The following is a 21,238-nucleotide window of genomic DNA, read 5'->3' on the forward strand; positions in this document are numbered from 1 at the left end:
AGTTACACTTGATTACATTGTGTTACATTAAGAATAAAAACACTTGCTTTTGATATTAGAATAAAAATTGTGTTCTAATATCTTCTCTTTCATTTTAGTTAAGGAATTACTTTAAATGAAAATGAAGGAAATGACTAGGAGGAAAATTGTTATACCTAGTTGTAGGCCTGTGCCTAACCAGTGTGCCAATGATTTTGCAATTCTATGAAGTCAGAGCTTATCCAAATGAGACTTTCATAGCAAAATATGGATTTCTTTGCATTTGATCTTTGGTTATTCAGTGAGTTCTGTCAGGTGATTTTGCTGGCTAGTCACATCAATTAACTTCCCTGAATCATTCTCTAGGTCACATTGGCCAGTTACAGGGAGCTGTTGCAAGTTACTCTTCTATGGGAGGAGTCACATTCTTGAGTTTTAAATTTTGTTTATCTAATGTGTAGAAATAGAACTTCCTCCATGGCGACATTTAGCAACACTGAGGCCAAATGTATGTTGTGGTTTGGGAGTTCTCTCTGAATAAAGGCCTATAATAATTCCTAATCTCTTTCCTGGTAAATCACAATTCTGGGAGCTACTGTATTTTTTGTTTGTTTTTGCTCTCATTTTAACAAGTCTCACAGTAATAATAGTATGCACTTATTGAGCCCTTACCACATGTCAGTCATCGCTCTAGTGACATGTATTTTTGAATCTTCACGATAGCCTTAGGCAGTTGGTGCTATTATCATTCACGTTTTACTCAGGCATGGTGAGATTAATCATCCAAAAATGGAGAACTGTTAGGGAGCAGAAAAAGGAGCTGAACCTAAGTAGTGGGGGGTCCAGAGCCCTGGGACAACCACAACTGCATTACCTACACTTTTTAATGCAAGTCCTTGAAATAAGGAGCAGTTCTTTTATTTGAGAACATAAGTCCATTGTAATTAGTTTGAGTAAACACTTGAATAATTGACCGTGTTTGTTTGACTGACATGTTTAAAGGTTGCTTTGCTGCCTAGTCACAGATCTTGAATGCCAAATAGTGGTTTTGAGAGTGGGAGAAAGACTCACATCCTGTCTGTCAAAAACCAAAGCTTTTCTTTCCTTTGGTTGGATTTCTTTGTTTTTTTTCTTCCTTAATTAGCATTTTAAAGAAAAATAGCACCTGCCTTTGACAACCTACAATTTGCAGGAATTTTCATATTAATGTCCTGAGCTTTAGTGGAGAGGGCATGGGATTTGGAGTCAAGACTCAGGGATTATGTCTTGGCCTCCACACTAGCTGTGCTGTCTTCAACATGTAATGTGAACTCATTGTTATTATTCTCTTGATCTATAAAATGATGAACATAGTTATACCTATCACATAGCATTATTGTGAAGATTGAATTAAGTCATACATATAAAAAGAAATGTTTAAAATGTAAAGCATGTACACATGCATTTTAATGTTTAATAATTTTTTAAGTCGGAAGTCTTATATTCATAAAATAGTTCTTAGTTCCAAATGACATTTCTCACTGCCTAATAGAGCAGTCTAGTTAACACAAATAGAGAAATTTTGAATTGAGATAGCTTATGAGGAATTTATTTATCCATTATTGATGTGAAGACACCTAATACCATTTAGTATCTTTAAACCACATTGAACTTAAACCAACATTAGATGGCTGTGGTCATAAACCATAAAATAAACATGTGTACTATAGACTAAAAGATGTTTACTTTTATTGTATGGCAGTACACCATTCAGTATGATGCAAGTATGAATAAATAAATATATGAGTAAATGTCAGGTTTCCCACTCTTTTAATTTTATTTTGGTTTGGAAATTGAAAGCTAAATGTACTATGTCTTTAGCTAAAACTAACATGTTTATAATTTTGATTTAAATTTTGGTCCAATTTTACTGATATCCTCTGTTAATAAGTATTCATGTCTGTGTGAACTGACTGACTCACTTTGTCAAAATAGTTGAATTGGTTATTTGTTTAGAGTAGGCTTTCACAAAACATAGAGTCTCATGAAGACTGATTTTTTTGGGAAAAAGGTTGGGAAATGAGGCATGATTGGTTTTCCTCCTAGATAGTCTTAAGATAGAATAGCATATTCAGATCTCAGAAAATTTGACATAAATAAGCTCATTTAACCATGTTTAACATAGACATTCTACAGCTTTTATTTTCCCCCTGAAAATGTATTTTTATAAAATGTCTATTAGCCCAGAACCTAAAATGCTTCTGTAAACATAAAGTCTGATGTTCTTGGGCCCTGCTGGGTGGTTCAGTTGGTTACAGCGTCATCCTGTGCACCAAACGGGTTGCAGGTTCGATTCCTAGTTAGGACACATACCAGGGTTGTGGTTTTGATCTCTGGGGTATGTGCAGGAGGCAACTGATCGATGTTTTTCTCTCACATCAATGTCTCTCTCTCCCTCTCCCTCTTTCTCTTCCTTTCTCTCTCAAATCAATAAACATATCCTTGGGGGAGAATTAAAAAAAAATGCTGATGTTTTTGGAATGCCCAGTGGTTTTTGGGCTTCTATGTGAATTGCTCCTCTAAACCTTCCACTGAAGTCCCATTATACTGATAATAAGAATTTTTTATATGCCCATATGATGAATACAATTCTAGAATATGTTCCTGGAGAGCCATCTCATTGGAGGTGGCTCTCCCCTCCTCAGCTCTTGTCATGCTCACAAAAAAAGAATTCAAAAGAATGACAGAAAACAGTGTTGAAGCAAAGCAAGCAAACTTACTAAGGAAGCAGAGCAACTGGATTTATTAAGAATACACTTGACATAAAGCACAAATGGACAGCTCAGCTAGTCGGAGCGCCTGCCTGGGGGGAGGGGGTTTTTTGAAGGATTTTATGCTCCCCCCCCCCCCCCCCCGATAGGTTTCAAGGTCCCCCTGCCAGATAGGCTAGATTTCAAAGTCTCCCTTTTACATTGTAGCAGCTTTTCCCAGAATTTACGAGAACATCTGGCGATTTTATCTTGGCAAGTCCTAAGACTGCTGACTTCTTTGTTCAGTGGGTGAGATAAACTCCCCTTTTTTCTCCTTCCCCTCTTCCTGTCTTAGCAGCTATCTTTCCTGCCTAATATTCCCCTTTCAAGTGATACCATCCAAATGCTTTTGGGGGTTTTGTTATTTGTCCCCTGGACTTCAACTGTCCTTGGGTTTAGCTTGGCACAAATAGCATTAATTGGCTCTTTGTTCTCTATTTTCCCAGGCCATGATGATTTAAGCTATGTATTCTCTGGTTAGAGAGGAGAGGTATAAACCATTTGCTCTTAAGTGTCCTTGGTTGGGGAAGACAGGATCTTGCAATTCATAAGCTGACTGCTAGCTGCCCAAACTGTTTGGTCTTGTTTAATTTCTTTGTCTCAGTTTCCTCATTCCACTTGCTCAGGAATTTTCCTAGGTTCTTGCTATTCTGCTACAATCAGACAGCCATCTTGGGGCCATATTTAATGTTAGCTGGCAAGATTAAATTCCTTCCTATTAGGTTGCATATATGGTACAAACATTCATATAATACTCAGGGTTTTTTGAGATAATAATGTGCAGTATGTAAATGAGAGTTTTCAGATGATACAACATAATGCTGGCATACAAAACAAACAAAAATATATCCTATGGGAATTCACTGAAGCACAATAATAACAAATAATAAAAATATACGTACTTAAAGTTGAGTTCATACTTCATACCAAGTATTGAATGCACTGAGCACTTTTGCAAGTATGGTCTTGTTGTTATCCTTTCAACAGCCTCTTGAGAGGTAAATATCTCCAACTTACAGGTGAGGGAACTGTGGTTTCTCAAGGAGTTCTTAACTTTGAGTGCCAACCAATAAATATCCTAGGAACTCTGCTAAAATTGCCAAGGCATTTTTGCTCATTTTACTCCCGGCACTTTTGGCGAAAGACAGGAGATGCACGATCGTGCTCCCTGGCACTCTAGGGGTTAAGGATAATAACTGTTAAAGTCAGAATGTGAAGATAGGTGATTAGGGACTTCAGAATTCACGACCACTGCATTTTGTGGCATTTAGAGCTCATTCTGCTCAAATTTTCTGAGGATTGTCAATGACTGGAAGACTTATCAGCCTTTTAAGGAGTAAAGATTGGGGAGGCAAACTTGAGACAAAATCTCAGGCCAGTCTGAGAGGTGGCTGACAGTCATTGATGGTAAACATTTGGGCTTTGGCTAGAACCCACGCTCAGAACTCATATGTGGAAATACTTTGGACCAAGCCCTGAGAAACCAAATTACAACAAAAAGCTTGTGCCTTTTACAAGCTGGAGAGTGAACCAAATTTTCCTTGTAATACTTTAGTCTTTTTCAAACTGGGAGCCATTAAATAAGAAAACAGAAAAGCTAAATAAGATGTTCAAGGTACGAACTGCATTTGGATAAATATTACTGCATTTATAGAATTATGTGATGAGATGTGAATCATATATCAGTAAATCATTGGACAATGTTTTTGAATGATTGCTGTATTTATCAGGGTAGGGAATAGTAAACTCTAAAGGAAAGGTCATTTTTCCAGGGATTCCAGAGAACTAGGTGTGTACTTTGGGCTGTGCCTTTAATTATCTTTAAATTATTGGATTAGTTCAACAATTTTCAACCTTCTTCATCTCATGGAACACAAAAACTAGTTACTAAGTTCAGTGGCACACCAAAAATTATATTAATTTTTTAATCTGAAAAACAAATTGAGATAATTTTTATTAATTCACACCAGATGGCTATTGTTGTGTTGGCTGTTGTCTTTTTTTAAAGGTCAACTTGACTTTTCTTTCTTTTTTTTATTCTCACCTGAGGACATGCTTTGAGAGCTGAAGGGGTGAAAAAGAGAGGGAGAGGAGGGGAGAGGACAAAGAGAACATTGATCGGTTGTCTTCTATATGTGTGTGCCCCAACCAGGGATAGAACCCACAACCTAGGTATGTGCCCTGACCAGGAATCGAACTGGCAACCTTTTGGTGCACAGGACAATACTCAACCAATTGAGCGACTCTGGCCGGGCAGCTGTTGTCATTCTTTTTTTGTTTGACAATCTATGGGAAAAGAGGTCAGTGCCCTTGACTGAACAGTCAGGGATTGCATGTTTTAAAAATTCTTGTAGTATACCAGTGTCACTAGAAGTCACCTCTTACCTAGAGACACTAGAGCAGTGATGGCAAACCTTTTGAGCTCGGCGTGTCAGCATTTTGAAAAAGCCTAACTTAACTCTGGTGCCGTGTCACATATAGAAATTTTTTAATATTTTCAACCATAGTAAAACAAAGATTTATATTTTTGATATTTATTTTATATATTTAAATGCCATTTAACAAAGAAAAATCAACCAAAAAAATGAGTTTGCATGTCACCTTTGACATGCGTGTTATAGGTTTGCCATCACTGCACTAGAGCAAGGATTAAAAGCACAACTCTGGATGCTTCCATGTCTCTAGATCTATAGGATGGTGGAGGCCTGGGGCAGGGGGCAGGGATGAACTATAAGTGGTAAATGGGAGAAAAAGGTGACATATGTAATACTTTCAACAATAGAGGTGTGTTTTATTTTGTCTTTGTTTTTTTAAAAAAACAACAACACTTGAGCGTTGAGCCTGGGGACCTGGTGTGAACCCCGCTATTCCCCTACTTATTTGCTGTATGAACTTGGTAAAGGCATTTAATTTCCTTGTGCCACAGTTCTTGCACATGGAAAATGGGATAAGTAGTATCCACATCACAGGATTTTTGTGAGGATTTAATGAGATAACACATATAAGATGTTAGAATGGTGTCTGGGATATAGGAAGTACTATGTGTCCGTGAATATTTTATTATTTTAATTGTTATTATCACTACTACTCATTCTTTGAGCCTCAGTTTCTTCAACTAGAAAAATAGGGGGTTACATTAAATGATATTTAAGTACATAATGTCAGATTTATGGATATTTCTTGAACTTAGCATAAAACTTTTCAATGATTTGTGTGGTATCTTCTGGGTACTAAAGTATGAAAATTAATACAGGCAGCAAGTGCTTTCTGTTTTAAAGGCAAAGAGAAATGCAAAACAAACACAGAGTAAGAAAACAACAACAAAATAACCGTGTTTTGGTAATCAAAGGACTTTTTATAAAGCACTGGACACTCCAGGATATGGAGTTTAGATGGAAAGTAGGCTTTGGGTTATTTCTGAAATTGTGACATTTGAATAGAGATGATTAGGAGGTGGCATGCTTTAGGAGGTGAGCAAGGTACTTGCTGGTTACCATAGTAACCATTGATCTTCGTGGCTACTTATGAGCTATTTACTACACCAGCAATGTTCCAAGCACTTCATAAATATTAGTGTATTTTATCCTGGATTTACAGACTTAGGAACTGTAGCATAGGGAAGTTAAATTACTTGCCCGAGATCATACCCTTGGTGAAGCTGGGATGTAAACCTGGCTTCTGAGTTCCTGCTGTTAGCCCCTCTGCCTTCTTATCTTTGAAAAGCTTGAAGAAAGGTATGCAATTACTTGGAATACTTAGAGTACTGAGTATAATTGGGCATGGCCAGACCACTGGGTTTTGGGATAAAATAAATTAAGAGGCGATAAGTAAGGATTTGAAGAAATACTCTGACCATCCTATATAATAAAAGGCTAATATGCAAATCTACTGAACAGCAAAATGACCTGTCACTGTGATGCGCACTGACCACCAGGGGGCAGACACTCAACGTAGGAGCTGTCCCCTGGTGGTCAGTGCTCTCCCACAGGGGGAGTGCTGCTCAGCCAGAAGCTGGGCTCATGACTGGTGAGCGCAGTGGCAGTGGTGTGAGCCTCTCCCACCTCCATGGCAACGCTAAGGAGCCGCAAGCAGGCGGGTGGTAAGGAGCGAGGGGTCCCGGACTGTGAGAAGGCACAGGTTGGGCTAAGGGCACCCCCCCAAGTGCCAGATTTTGTGCACCAGGCCTCTAGTTATCTTAATAATCTAAAGAGCATAGTTGAGGAACTAGACTGCAATGGTTACCATAGTAATGGCGAGGAAGCCTTGAGAGGCAGAAATCTTAGGTCAAGTACCTTCTGACAATCATTAAACTGTGGACTTTCTCCCCAGAAAAATGTGCAGCATACAACAATGCCATAGGATTTCAACAGTTTCACAAACCCTTTTATTTACTTGATGCTTTCTATAGCTTGGTTTTCCTCCCTAATGATAATTGTATATTTTCTTAAAAGTATTCAGTTTTTCTTTATTTTTTGTTTTTTTTTGTGTTTCCTTTCAGTAATTATACTTTGAAAAATATATTTCTTTAAATGCTTGTCCTTTAATTACTGACTTTTACATAATATAATTTTGTCAAGTTCTTGATGATTTAACTTTGTATCCTCACTGTATGAATGTATATAAATAAACTAGAGGCCCGGTGCACTGATTCATGCACCAGTGGGGTCCCTCAGCCTGGCCTGCGGGGATTGGGCCAAAATCGGCTCTCTGACATCCCCTGAGAGGTCCAGATTGTGAGAGGGTGCAGTCCAGGCAGAGGGACCCCACTGGTGCATGGACTGGGCCTCTAGTATGCATATAAGATCTTTGGTTAATCTCTTCCCGCCCTCCCCCCCTTCCCTCTGAGATTCATCAGTCTGTTCCATGTTTCCATGCCTGTGGTTTCCACTCCTATGTTGAGCGTCTGCCCCCTGGTGGTCAGTGCGCATTATAGCTACCGGCCAGCCAGTCGGCCAGTTGGCCGATCGCTTAGACTTTTATGTATATAGATGATTGCCATGTAATTTTCTGTAATTTTCTTCCTTTGTTGCCTGTATGTAGAGGTGGTGATAGATCTTGTGGCCAGTAGGTAGTTTCTATAGTGATCCACGTTGTTCTGTGTTTATTCGTGAAGAGCATTTTGTTACTTGAATAGCTGTATCTAGATGGGGGAATTATTTGGATGAGAGAGAGAGAGAGAGAGAGAGAGAGAGAGAGAGAGAGAGAGAGAGAGAAAGAGAGAGGAGAGAGATCTTGTTGGCAAAATGCAACTGAAATGGCCTCTTGTGGAGAATCAAATTCAAGATTCTGTCTTTGCTTCTAGGACAGACTGTTTTTGTCTCTTGTGCATAGAAACCCTTATAGTAATTAGAGTCTAGAGGTAAGGGAGTTCAGAAGAGGTTGGGGACTGATTATCATTTATTTTGTTTATCATTTGGCATGAGAGTAGTAATTGGGTCCCCCTTGTCTTTGTGGGGAGTAAGTATTGCCAATACCTGTGGGAAACTGCTTCTAGTAAAATTCACATGCTATTTAAGATTTTGCTTCTTTTTAAGAAAAGAATACAGTCTAATGTGACAATTTGGTGAGCTGAACTCAAATTTGTCTTCCTCGGGGGGTAAACCAATTGTTTTCTTTCTTCTTTTACATTTCTCGTATTTTTCCTGCAGTTCGCACTGTTGAAGCCGTCACTGCAAAGTAAAAGTTATTTCTTTGTACAAATGTAGACATTCTAAAAAATCATGATGTTTTTGACCATTTTGTTTTGAAGAATATTATCAGAAAACTTCAGAGGTTTCTCTACGTTCTCAGACTTTAGGCTTATAAAGGAAAGTTGCTTTTAGTTTGTTTGCTGTAATGTAATGAATAGAATCTCTGACATTTTTCTTTCTCCAATCCTACTCTACATATCATTTCAAGAATACACCTAATATATAGGATATTAGCAAATGAAAGACTATGTTGAGTTTCATTATGAATGAATGTACTCTATTAGGAATGTGGACCTTTTCACAATTTGAAATTTATTTCAAAAGGAATTGGCTATATATATATATAAACCTTTGTGTGTTATGATTAGGGGAGGAGACATTTCACTGAAAGTGAAATTATCAGTGAAATTATCATTTGAGTGAATGTATCTCTTTTAAACATTAAATCATTTGAAGTTGTATTTAATGAAAATATATGAAAATTATAGTACATCTTTTCCTCTTTTTAACAGAGTGTATTGTTTGTTATTGTTGACTAAGTTACATTTATGAAATGTGGAATGTATACCATCATAAACACCATGACTATGCCCTGATATCCCTAGGATTGTTGTGAAATATGGAACTGTATACACAAATGCTCACTTATGCTAGGTCACCATCCTTTTCTCTTTAGTTTATTGGGAAGGTTCCATTTCTTTCCTGTGGAATAGGGGATGTAGGTTTTGTGGTGAATGTTCTCACCTATGTTCAATTTTTTATTGCCTCTGGGTGAGTGATTGAGCTGTGGTTGGTGAGGATGATGGGGATCAGACCTCTGAATAAGTGGAGCAGTATCATATATTATGGGACTTAAACACACACACACACACACACACACACACACACATGCACATTCGTTGAGTAATATACCCTATTACACCATTTGATTTGTGTGTGTGCATTATTTTTCATCTGACATATGCTATATCTTACATTTGTATAACCTGTAGTTCTGTATTTAATCATAATTCTTTTTTGAGTAGGAAACTATGGCAAGAAATTATTTTAAATGTTGTGGTAATAAAAAAATGCCATCTTTCTAGTCTGCCAGTTGTGAACTCTGCACTTGTAACTTTAAGGAAAACACTCACAGTGCTGTGTAAATGACTCACCATCATGCCTAAGTGAGTGTCTTTAACTTGGACAATGACAAATTTATGGAACTGAAACTTTTTGGATGTTTTGGGGAACCATAACCCAAAGTCATATATCATGGGGATTATGTTCTGTTTGTCATTCTTCGTGTGCTTAGCATGAGTTAGATAACCTAGTTTTTAGGTATTCTTGAAAGCTACATTTCACAATAAATTTTTCATTTGTGTCTGCCAGTAAGATTTGGATTTGCTCTGAGTGGGGGTGATAATTCATTGAGCAGGTTCTAAACAGAGGGGAAAGGAGGCATTTCTCCTCCCGAGTCATTTCTGACACTTAGAGATGCTGATTAAGTGTTAGTCTAATAAAATGCACTTTCTTACTGAAGCTAAATTCCGTAAATACATATTAATAGCATTTTTATAAACTAGAAAAATGGTATTTTGAAAGGAAATATTTGAACTGCTTTCTGAAATTCCATGGGATAGCACTTGATGAGCTAAAAGCACCCAAGCATTATTCTAACAAGGTAGTATTATTTTTATTGGGTCAATTTTACATAATAAATAACACATTTTATTGATGACCCTGTATTCACATATGGCATTAAAACATTTAGTACTTCCAACTTTTCTGGTGGCTTTTTCCCCCCTTCCCTTTGCACTTTTCTGTTGCTCACTTTAGACAGTGTCTATCTGTTTCATCTTGGGGATGAGCCTCTAGCTGCCCCCCCCCTCCCCCGCTGCCATCTGGCACCCATGGTCTCTTTTCTGTAATGAGTATTGCAAAAGAGACATTTATTAAATGAAGGTGTCAATTTCTGAGTTATTTTGGCTATTGACTATCCTTTTTATAATTACATACTTTTAGATCCGAACAAGACCATTTTTAAAAAATTCTATCTTCTTAACCTATTTCTAGTACCACAGAAATTTTATTCAAATTTTGAGTGAATGAGGAGAAAAAAAAGTTTATTTTTTAACTCATTCAGAAACATATTGTGTGAACATCTATCAAATGTCAGGCCATTGGATTAGACTCTCAGTAGGACTTGAGTGTTAATCATTCTACTTAATCTGATGTTTTGGGAATAGTGAAGTTGATTGGTTAATTTAAAGAGTGAGATTTGCCATTACCTATAAATTTGCAGTTGGTATTGTAATCCCAGCAATCTGTCTCCCTAGTTATTTGAAAATTTCTTCTATGCAAAAATATGCCCTATATAAGAGCAAAAAATCTCTCTTAAGGGTGATTCTTTATTGAGGAAGGGAGTGCAGTCTGTTGCAACTTTATATGAAAGTAGCCATTTTCCACTTGGTAGATTAAGACATTCACGTTTGACTTAAAATCAAAATTGATGTATATTTTAAAGGAAACAAATGAAAGTGAAGCTTGAGAGGATACAATTGTAGATGGTATTCACTAAAGGATTCTAATTTTTAAATAGACATGTGAAGATTATGATTCAGGCAGTATACATTTGAGGGGTGAGCATTGGGACCTCCTGTATGCTTCTGTATTATTCATGTGAGTGGATGGTTCTTAGGGCGGACCGGAGAGAGTGGATGAGAGCAGTCTGGTTATCAGAATGGGGCAAACAGTGTAAGTATTACTGAACCATGGAGAGGCCCAGAGGACCTGATGTTTCACTATGGAGCCTCTGGGGAGTAGGGAGCACTGAGCCACAGCAGGAGGAATTAAATACAAACCTGGGAATTTAGCTCCTGCCTTGACTCTTGGGAGAATGACTCTGAGGTGAAATATTTTGATCTTTGTTGTACCGTGGCACACAGGTATTAGGCTGTTTGCCAGATTTATTATTCTCTAAAAAACAATAAGTGTTTATATGCAAATATGGTAACACAGTAACATCCTTAAACTGCCACTTAGGATTTACATTATTCCATATCATTTGGGACATAGATTTGCCATTTCACCAAAACCTTTTGAAGAAAAGAAAGTGTATTCATTTATTACAAAAGTTATTCTGATGCCTGTAGGTGTTTTAACCACAGGTGAAGGGGACCGTGGGCGGCCATGTGTGCATAGAAATACATGGGCATCTAGAGCTGAATGATGAACTTGAAAGGAAAGAGTTGTGTGTGGGCATAGATTGATTTTTTCATATCAACTTAGAAGTTTAGGATTGAAGGCTAAGATGGCACATATATGTTGCAGGTTTGGTATTTCTAATTCAGAGATTACTAAAGTTTTTATTTATTAAAGAATTGCTAATAAAATAGTTCAACTCAAATATAGGTAAAGTCTTTGCTTATATTTCATATCTTAGGCCATTGAGCTGAGGTTTTCTGAATAGTAAAGTGTGTCTTGGGTTAATAAAGTTTTAGCATCCCTGGATACTCTTCATTTCTAAGGGATAATTATCACGTTCAAAGGGACTGAGTCACTTGGGACATAAATTTTACTTGCCTTAAAATTTCTTGTTTGCTTCTTGATTTTAATCTGTTCCTGTGACATAGCTCCAGGAAAAAAAAAAAAAAAAAACTGTTCAAGGCCAAAAAATAAACAAATAAAATGCCCTCTGTTTAAATTTATCCTAGTGAGTAGAATTTTATACATTACTTTAAGATTGCTATTCTAGAGATTGCTATAAATACTACTTGCTGAAAATATTGCTGTAATCACTTCATTGGGTACAGAGATCTAATATATTTGAGGGGATCAAACTTGCAACCCTTCAGTGCTCAGGCCAATGCTCTAACCACTGAGCCAGTGTCAAGGCTGACTATACATTTTTAAATTTAAAAACCACTATAGAGTAAACCCTTATAAAACAACACATTTTCAGTTATATATTTAAAATTTTTAAAGTATTTAGTTTAACTTAAATTAAAACATTTAATATTTAACTAAAATTCTTAGCCTAATCTATATCATACATACCATATATCACATATTTATATCATATACCATATATCATATATATCATATATCAATCATATATCACATATCAAAGCCAGTGCATATAATTTTGTTTTTGTCATGTACATGTACATGTATAAAATAATTTAACTGGCATGGCCCCTATGTTAATCACTGGACTCGTGCATATAACTTTTATATTTTAACAACAAAAAATCAGCTTTTATATGAGGTTCTTAGTAATGCTGAAATATTTTGAAACACTTAAAACTTTTCTCAGTCTTTCATGTTGAATCATTATTACATAATTTATTATGTAACCCATTTTCAATTTTTCTAGTAATTAAATGAACTAACCAAAGAATCAAAATTTAAAAGGAGGTTTTTGATAGAACTACCCAAGACTACTGTGGAGCGGGTGTGGACTGTCACCCTTTCCCGTGTCCTTGAGTTAGACTCATTGCATAATGGCCAGAGAATGAGAAAAGCTGTATATGCAAAGAATAAGGAGCAGCTATAGAACAATAAGCATATTTAGATTATTTTGAAATGTAGATAATAAAAAATTCTCTAGTTGTACTATTGAGGTACTATTTTTCACTAATTATTTATTAATCCCTTATAGTTAGAACAGTAATTTTTAAATTAGTTTTTTATCTTTATTAAAGAATTACTTGTAGCACATTTTAGATTTAGGTTAAAAAAGTACTGTGTATAATATAAATTCTGTAAGCCAAAGCAAAAAAGATCACCTATTTTAATAAATGCTTTGAGTACCATAGTGCCTTTTTATTAACACCTTTGAGAAGTTACATAAAATACCATTGTGCTATATTTGCATGTAAATTTCAGGACAACCAAATGAGGTATTATTTGTTAGGAAAATGATCAGTACATATACTGTGTCTAATAATGAACACATTTTAAGGCTCAGGATTTGCATGGTACTATTCAGAGGGGGGTGATAAAGAGGTCTTTGCAAAGGATGGACAAGGTCATCATAGCAGTAGGAAAAAACAAAAAACAAACCCGTACCAGTTAATTAATAAATTGGAGTTTTACTTATACACCTGATGTGAAGAATTTTTTTAGCTTAAGCGGGACCAGATGTTTTTGTTTGCAAGATCAATATTCAGCCACACTTGAGATGGGCAAGGATATTTTAATTTAACAGGCATTAATATCTATAATGAAAGTCAGAGACTTTCAAATAAACAAGTGACAAGTATCTATAGGAATAGCATAAGTAGGATCCTAATAAGTTTCTACAGTTTTTCTTGGAGGCTAGCTGAGGTGAAGTTTTAAACTCTCTCCTTCACAACATAATTTGTATATCTTTGCATATAAACATTATGTGAATGGATGAACATGTATCTCCATACTGATAGAATTTTTTTCAATCCCCTAAAAATATAAGTCAAACCTACTTGCTTGCTTAATATTTGAATCCAAATAAAATTTAGTGAAAAGTCACTAGTGTTTCCTTTTGCGGATCCCTTTGCTCTTCATTCAGAAATAGCATCAGACTTCATGTATTTTAATCACTGATAATGGAGCTACTTATGTGTATTTTAGCTGGAATATTGTATCTTATAGTTAGCATGTTTTATTTTTTATTACTTACCTTAAAGGCAGAACCTCATCTTTTGGATCCATCTGAAAAATTAGATATTTATTCTATGTTTTAGACAAAAGAAATATGCAACTGCATCTAAGAGTTTCTAGGAGCCTAGGCATAACCTTAACCCTTTGTACTCCATAAGCGTCTATAGACGCAAGACCTCCCCCACATGCCACTCATGTCGATAGCCACAAACCTCGCATATCAACTCTGGTCGCCCAATTTTATTTTATTTTTATTTTTTTAAAATATATTTTATTGATTTTTTACAGAGAGGAAGGGAGAGGGATAGATAGTTAGAAACATTGATCAGAGAGAAACATCGATCAGCTGCCTCCTGCACACTCCCTACTGGGGATGTGCCCACAACCCTTGACCGGAATCGAACCTGGGACCTTTCAGTCCTCAGGCCGACGCTCTATCCACTGAGCCAAACTGGTTAGGGCAGGGTCGCCCAATTTTTAAATCAGACTTGTTAGTGACATCTCTGGGTTAGTAAAGAAAATTTATGGTAACTTAAATTCGTAAATATTCTGGCGCATATGGAAGAAATGGGGATGGTTTCCACTTAAGATGCATGACAGTTACCTGGTTAAGGTAGATAAAGACTTTTTTTTTTTCTTAGTGCTTACATTATCTCTTATTTTCTTTAAATTTTGTTCTTTGGTTTTGCAGTTTAACACATTTCCAGCCATTTCAAGCACACACAGTAAGCTCTTCAGAGTCTGGTCTGCTTATGTTTGTCCTCTGCCATTCACTTCTCACAAGGCTAGTAGTGAATAAGTGCCTAATAGGTGCTTGATTATTGATTGATTTAAACAACATGGTTTGATTAGAATCATAGTTTGAGACATACACAAATGTCCAGGAGGGAATAGCAGGAGTGTCAATTTGGACATCAGGCCAGAATTTGTTTTAAGTTGCCTCTGACATGTGATATCCTTAAGCTGTTCTCTTAACATGTGCTGACCTAAGATCTTAGACAGCCCTTGTGCAGACAGTAGCCACATGATATATGGGACAAGAGTGGTTCCTGCACACGTTCAGATTACAGGGAGGGATGAAATAGACATGTCTGGACTTGCAAAGACATTACATCTGCTGTGGTTGATTGACATGGACCATGTTTCGGGGGATGGGGGGTGTTAAACCACCTGGTGTTTTTTTCTATTTTTTATTGAATTTATTGGGGTGACATTGGTTAATAAAATTTTATATAGGTTTCAGGTATACAATTCTGTGATACATCTGGAACTACCTGGTTTTAAAAGGCCTTTACTTATGGTAGAGGTCGGCGGATCTCATTCTGGACTTTACATTATTATACCTGGATTTCTTTAAAAACATGCCCCTGCCCTGGCCCCACCCCAGCCAAGTCAAATCAGGGTTTCCAGGAGATGGGCCTGGGCATCATTCGTTTTTAAAGGCAGTTCCACTCTGCAGCCAGTTTTGAGATTGTTGGAAGTTTTACAGGAACCAAAGCTGGAAAAGAAGAAAGATTATAGAATACAATTTCCATTCACTCTGTTCTCATTTACTTGTTGAGAAGGATGCACCTGGCCAACAGTAATCTAATACAAGCCATTTATGCAAATTTAAAAGTTCCAGTGGCTCTATTAAAAAAGTAAAGAGGAATAGCTGGAGTTAGTTGTAGTAATACATTTTCTTTAGCCCAATATCTTCCAAATCTTATTATCTCAGTGTGTAATCAATACTAAATATTTAATGAGACATTTTACATTTTTTCCTGGTCTGAGGTGTTGTAAATTTCGTGCCTATTGTAGACTTGAAGTGCATCTCAGTGTGGACAAGCCATTTCCCACGTGTTGAACAGCCATACCTGTCTAGTCAATTCCGTATTGGCCAGAGCAGATCTAGAAGGGAAAGTGCTGGAATACAAACCAGGAGACCGAAAGATGAGTGATGGTGTTGCCCTGACGAAGCTTTTGACCCTGACCAGTTCACTTATCCTCTCTCTGGGCTTCAATTTCCTCTTTAATATGAGAGAGGTCAGGGGTCAGTCTAAATTGGGAGTTTTCTAATTTTGTCACAAAAAGCCCCAAGATTTTGTGAGCCATCCTAAAGGAGAAGGGAGGCAAGCAAGCTGCTTTTGGTTCTTTTTCCCTTTGGGTATACTTGAGTTTTCAGATGTCATTTTATTTGAGAGAAAAAAACAACATCATTTGAAAGCAAAACAAAGATTTGAAAAAAATCACTCAGCTAAATGTTCTCTGAAGTGATGTGATTCTCTCTTGTCAGCATTTATGACAGCCTTTCTGGGGAGAGGTCAGGCAGCAGGTTTCCTGCTTTTCCTCCCAGTGAAGGCATCACCGTTGACAATGACTCTTGAATATTTCCTACCAAATAATAGGAATCCCTTCAGTAGTGGCTAACGTGGCTCAGAATGGCTACGGAGGCACACTGTGGTTGTCTAGAACTGACCAAGCCCAAGTTGTAGGAGGAGACCCCTGACTCTCCCTTAAGGTATGGTCCCCATAGTCAGCCATATCCCAGGGCTGGGAATACTCAGGCCATGGCTATGTGGCTTTCTGACCTGAAATGTGCTGTTCTCCTGGTGAATGAATAATTGCCAACAACTTCAGTCATTGTTATATCGATGCCAATATTGGATGCACATGGTTTTGGTTCCCAGACCGGTAACCTGTTTCTATATCAGGTAGAAGAATTCTGGTGGCAACGATAAATAGAAAAGAAGCGGTATCTTATCCAGTTCATTGGGAATCAGACTCTGCCAGATTTCCATAATCATTGACATGGGAACTCAGTCCTAGTCAAGTATATTGTTTGCCTTTTAAAGGCTTCTGTGATGGTTTGTGTTAGGAGTCAGTCAAGGACTTATAGGTCCCAAATTTTAGCTACTTTGCTGTTGTATTTGAGGGGAGGGGGGAACACCTGAGTGGGAATCGTGAAGTGGAGAAAGCTGAGAGGGTTTCTGTTTTTAGAATGCTGCTAAGAAGTCTATTATAACACCATATCCTATACTTAATAGGTAATTATCAGAAAATCGTTTTTGGAAAGCTTCAGCCCAAATACCAACAATTTATTTCTGAATTTTTACTAGCACACACAAACTTAATTCTTTGAGTCCTGGCCTGCTCATGTAGCAATGAAAGCAGCTGCTAATAGAGCAAAGGAGGGAAGGGGAATCCGATTTTATTGTATCAAGCATAGCCACTTCTACAAGTTAATGAAAGAAGTGTTTACTAAGCACATTGGTTTCTTCAGTCTAAGTAGCTTTTGCTCAATATTTGGCACTGGTCAGCATGTAGGAGTCCAGGTGAACAGGGAAAGCAAATAAATGTGACCTTTGTAAGACTGGTATTTTCTTTATGAAATCAAAGGGTGCACAAACACACAAATATTAGCCCACTCTGATTTCTGTGCCAGAAAACTTCTCTCCACTGACAGCATCTCTGCATTTGATCTTTGGCATCCTTGCTGCCCATCTTGGTTCCCTGCAGGCCTTGCATCTGGTTCACTGGTAAAGCGCCCATCTCATCAGTGCCCTTACCATCCATTTGGGAACAGAGCTTCTGATTGGTCTTTTCTCTCCCTTCGTGCTCCTGTTTACTTGGAACCGGCTCCGGTATCTCAGAGCAGGCGGTTTTGCCTTAGCCAGTTACCTCAGGATAAGCAACTATGGGAGGTAGGAGATCTGCTGTGCAGAGTGGAGCATCTGTTATTGCAGCGATCTTAGCCTTGGAGAGAGTCTAGGGACTTGGAGAAAGTCTACTTCATGAAGGTGATGCCTCCCTGGGGTGCTCTCCTTTGGCCTCTCACCTTCTTAAATGCTTGGGCTATTTCAGGTTTAATCCTTCGGTCTCCTTAGTTCAGCAAGGCCAGTGAGTGCCTGGCAAACATCCACTGCTTTTATATGCCTGTCAGTAAATCAGCCTCCTTCCCTCTGGTTCTCCTACAATTCTTCCTGACAGTTTTGCAGAGTCACCTAAACCTCCACAGTGTCCAACTCATATCTTGGTAAGTCGCTAAAAAAATAAAAAATAAATCAGCTCTTGTCTTTACCCTATGTGTCCTTCTGAAGTTTTCCCCTTTCCACCCCTATCCTATATCTGGGAAACTTTGAGGAGTCCCCAGGTATTTTCTAATTTCAAACCATACATGAAGACTTAAAAAACTGTGGCCATTGCAATGGTTTCATGTTTTCTTAACAAAGATATGTAGATATGTATCAGGCAAGAAAAAGGAGGTAGACAAAGAAACGGGATGAACAAAATCTCCAAATGCCTCAAGGTGAATGACCAGATTTCCTCTTTTTTCTTCTCTTTGTCTGATTCTTAATTTTTTTAAATTTCACAATATGCTTTGGAATTATGCATTCTGTCTTTTATATCATGTTCTGTATTATAAAGCTATTCTATCAGTCATTAAAATTATTTTTGAAAATAAAGTAGTCTTTATAAGAAGCACCACTCAGTATTTGTTAGAATTTCAATTCTAAAATGTGACTTGCTCATTATTTTTTTTCCCCAGCACTGTTTTAAGTACTTTCTAGGAAACACTGCAGAGTAGTTAACACAGTAATACTGGCATCAGACCGTCAGAGATTATACTCAGTGGGTCTATGTATACATCTCTAGGTGCTTATCTTGGACAAGGAGGTTCCTATTTTTGAGCATCAAGTTTCTCTCCTACGGTAATGTTATGGGGACTCAATAACTTTACATATAAACACATGTACATAGGTCTTACTCATCTTACAGCTTTACTGTTCTGACTTTATTACCCCAACATTGTCTGGCATAAAATAAACACTCTATAAATATTGGCTACTATTACTATTTGCTTTAGTTACAATAACAATCGTCAGGTAGATATAATCCCCACTTTACAGGAGAGGTAACAGAAGCCATAGGAAGATGTTTAACTTGCCCAGGGTCATACAGCTGGTGAGGGAGCAGAGCCAGGGCTTGCACTCAGGTCTGTCTGACCACAAAAGCCACACACTGTTCCATGGAGTGTGCCACTGCCACTTCGTTTTGGGCAGCAGGTTAAGTAGATATGCTTGGATTGTTAGGAAAATCAAACTTGCTTCCATTAGTACAGGTTCATTTCCTGATTTTTCTTCTCACTTAAGTGGTTCTAATTTCTCTTGCGTAACTAATCTGTGCTATTAGAGTGCACAGAATTTCTTGGCCTAGGTCTGCCATCATTCTTGCTTCTTCGAGGGCTAGGTTTATTCCTTAATATCAGGTGTACCTTTGCAGAGAAGAACCGTCATAAGGGGATGTTCTTATGCATATGGCATAATGCATATGGCAGATGAAAATTAGATGAAGCTGTGTTTAGGCACCTTTCAGATATTTCTAATAGATTTGAATAGTCCAAAAATGAACCCTCATGTGAAATAGAGAAATAATGAATTTCCCTTCCTGAAGGAGCGTATTGACCATTTAGAGAAATATAATATTCATGATACCACCTCTGCCCATGGACCTGGGAGTCCTGTCATGGTTCATTGTGGTTGTTTACCGAACATCCTCCAGCTGAATGAGTGGAGAAATAGATGTATTCACCGATGTGAAGAATGACAGTAGCTGTAGGAGAGCTTCTTACTGTTAAGAAGGCCTGGGGGTGTGGAAGATGGAATGGCTGGGTGTAGGTCTGCACAGTAAGAGGGTTGCCATTGTACCATATTCCTAAATACCTGTGTCTCCTTCCTGACATCATACTGTCCTCTTACTGTTCATGATGTTCCTTCAGTACATACACACACAAATGCTGGTGCTGTTCATTTTTGCCTTTTTGCTCTCAGATTCCTGTTCTCCCCTTAAACAGTGAGTCTATACATTTACTCAGCGATGTGACTCCAGGTGAAGGGGCGATCTAGTCTCCAGAGCTTTTCCCATTTCTCCAGTCTCAGTGAAGGAGTCTGCTTTCTAGTGGAGAAATGTCTTTGCTCAAGTTGGTTATGGTTGGATCTATAGGAAAGATTTTCTTTTGCTGAATTGATTTTTGCCTAATAGAAGCACATATCCTGTTTTCTTATTAAGTCAATCAGCATCTTCAAGATGCAAGAAATAACTGCCAACTTCCTTTCAAGCAATCATATTACATCTGGAATCAAAGGAAGTCTTTAATTTTTGAGAGCCCTTGATCATTTTAATGTGGGAACTTTTAAAATACTCTAATAGGTGGTTAGTGATTAGGATAGATATCTGGTGGTTATTCCTGAATCTTTTGTTGTTGAGTTTTGGCTAATGTAGGATTCTGACTTTTTCTCTTTCAGCTGTCCCATTTCCTCCAAGTCACCGGCTTACAGCAAAGGAAGTGTTTGATAACGATGGGAAACCTCGTGTGGATATCTTAAAGGCACATCTCATGAAGGAGGGCCGGCTGGAAGAGAGTGTTGCATTGAGAATAATAACAGAGGGGGCTTCCATTCTTCGACAGGAAAAAAATTTGCTGGATATCGATGCACCAGTCACAGGTAAGACCTGAGGGTGGAGACTGCCCACTTGCATCCATACTTTGTTGTTTTTAACATCAAGTCTTCAAATAGCATAGTTATCTAAGAACTAAAGATATGATACATATATAAAAATATTTTAATGTATTAAATATCTATAATTTCGTGATGCTTTAAAAAATGGTGTGCAACTTAGAGGTGATGAAGATATTCCAAAGTAATACTTTAATTAAGAAATGGTATTATTTGTCAGTAAAGCTAACTGACACACAGCACACAAGATATTCATCTAGAATGATTAGACATATCGTATTGAGGCTTCCACAGTGGTTGAGTAAGAGACTGAGTTAAAGCAGTGGCTCTCAAAGTGTCATCCCGAGACTCACATCATCATCATCATCACCACCACCACCACCACCACCACCACCTGGAAACTTGTTAAAATGTAAACTCTCAGGCCCCACCTCAGAACCCCTGAGTGAGATTCTCCTGGGTGAGGCCCAGCCATGTGTTCTATCAAGTCCTCTGGGCGACTCTGATGCACGTTAGAGTTAGAGAACCCCTGAAGTTGAGACAGAAGGCCAAATGCCTCTCCTTTCTATAGCATTGTGTGCCTAGAAAATGGGTCTTTCATTTGTGAGTGTTTTTGTTCTGTTCCCTCTAAAGGGCAGAAACATATTTTGCCTGAATGTAA

General features: G+C 37.7%; 1 protein-coding gene across 2 annotated transcripts in view; it reads left to right on the top strand.

Moving 5' to 3' along the window:
• Nucleotides 1–21,238, top strand: part of PPP3CA (protein phosphatase 3 catalytic subunit alpha) — a 311,141-nt gene that overhangs the window by 131,731 nt on the left and 158,172 nt on the right. For both annotated transcript variants that reach the window (XM_070392095.1, XM_070392101.1), the window contains exon 2: nt 20,365–20,565. In XM_070392095.1, coding sequence (XP_070248196.1) covers nt 20,365–20,565 — 201 coding nt within the window. The remainder of the gene's footprint in view (nt 1–20,364; nt 20,566–21,238) is intronic.

The sequence above is a fragment of the Myotis yumanensis genome, unplaced genomic scaffold (genome assembly GCF_028538775.1).
Source record: "Myotis yumanensis isolate MYYU_CA2020_CCGP unplaced genomic scaffold, mMyoYum1.0.hap1 SCAF_1, whole genome shotgun sequence".
Classification (NCBI taxonomy): Eukaryota; Metazoa; Chordata; class Mammalia; order Chiroptera; family Vespertilionidae; genus Myotis; species Myotis yumanensis.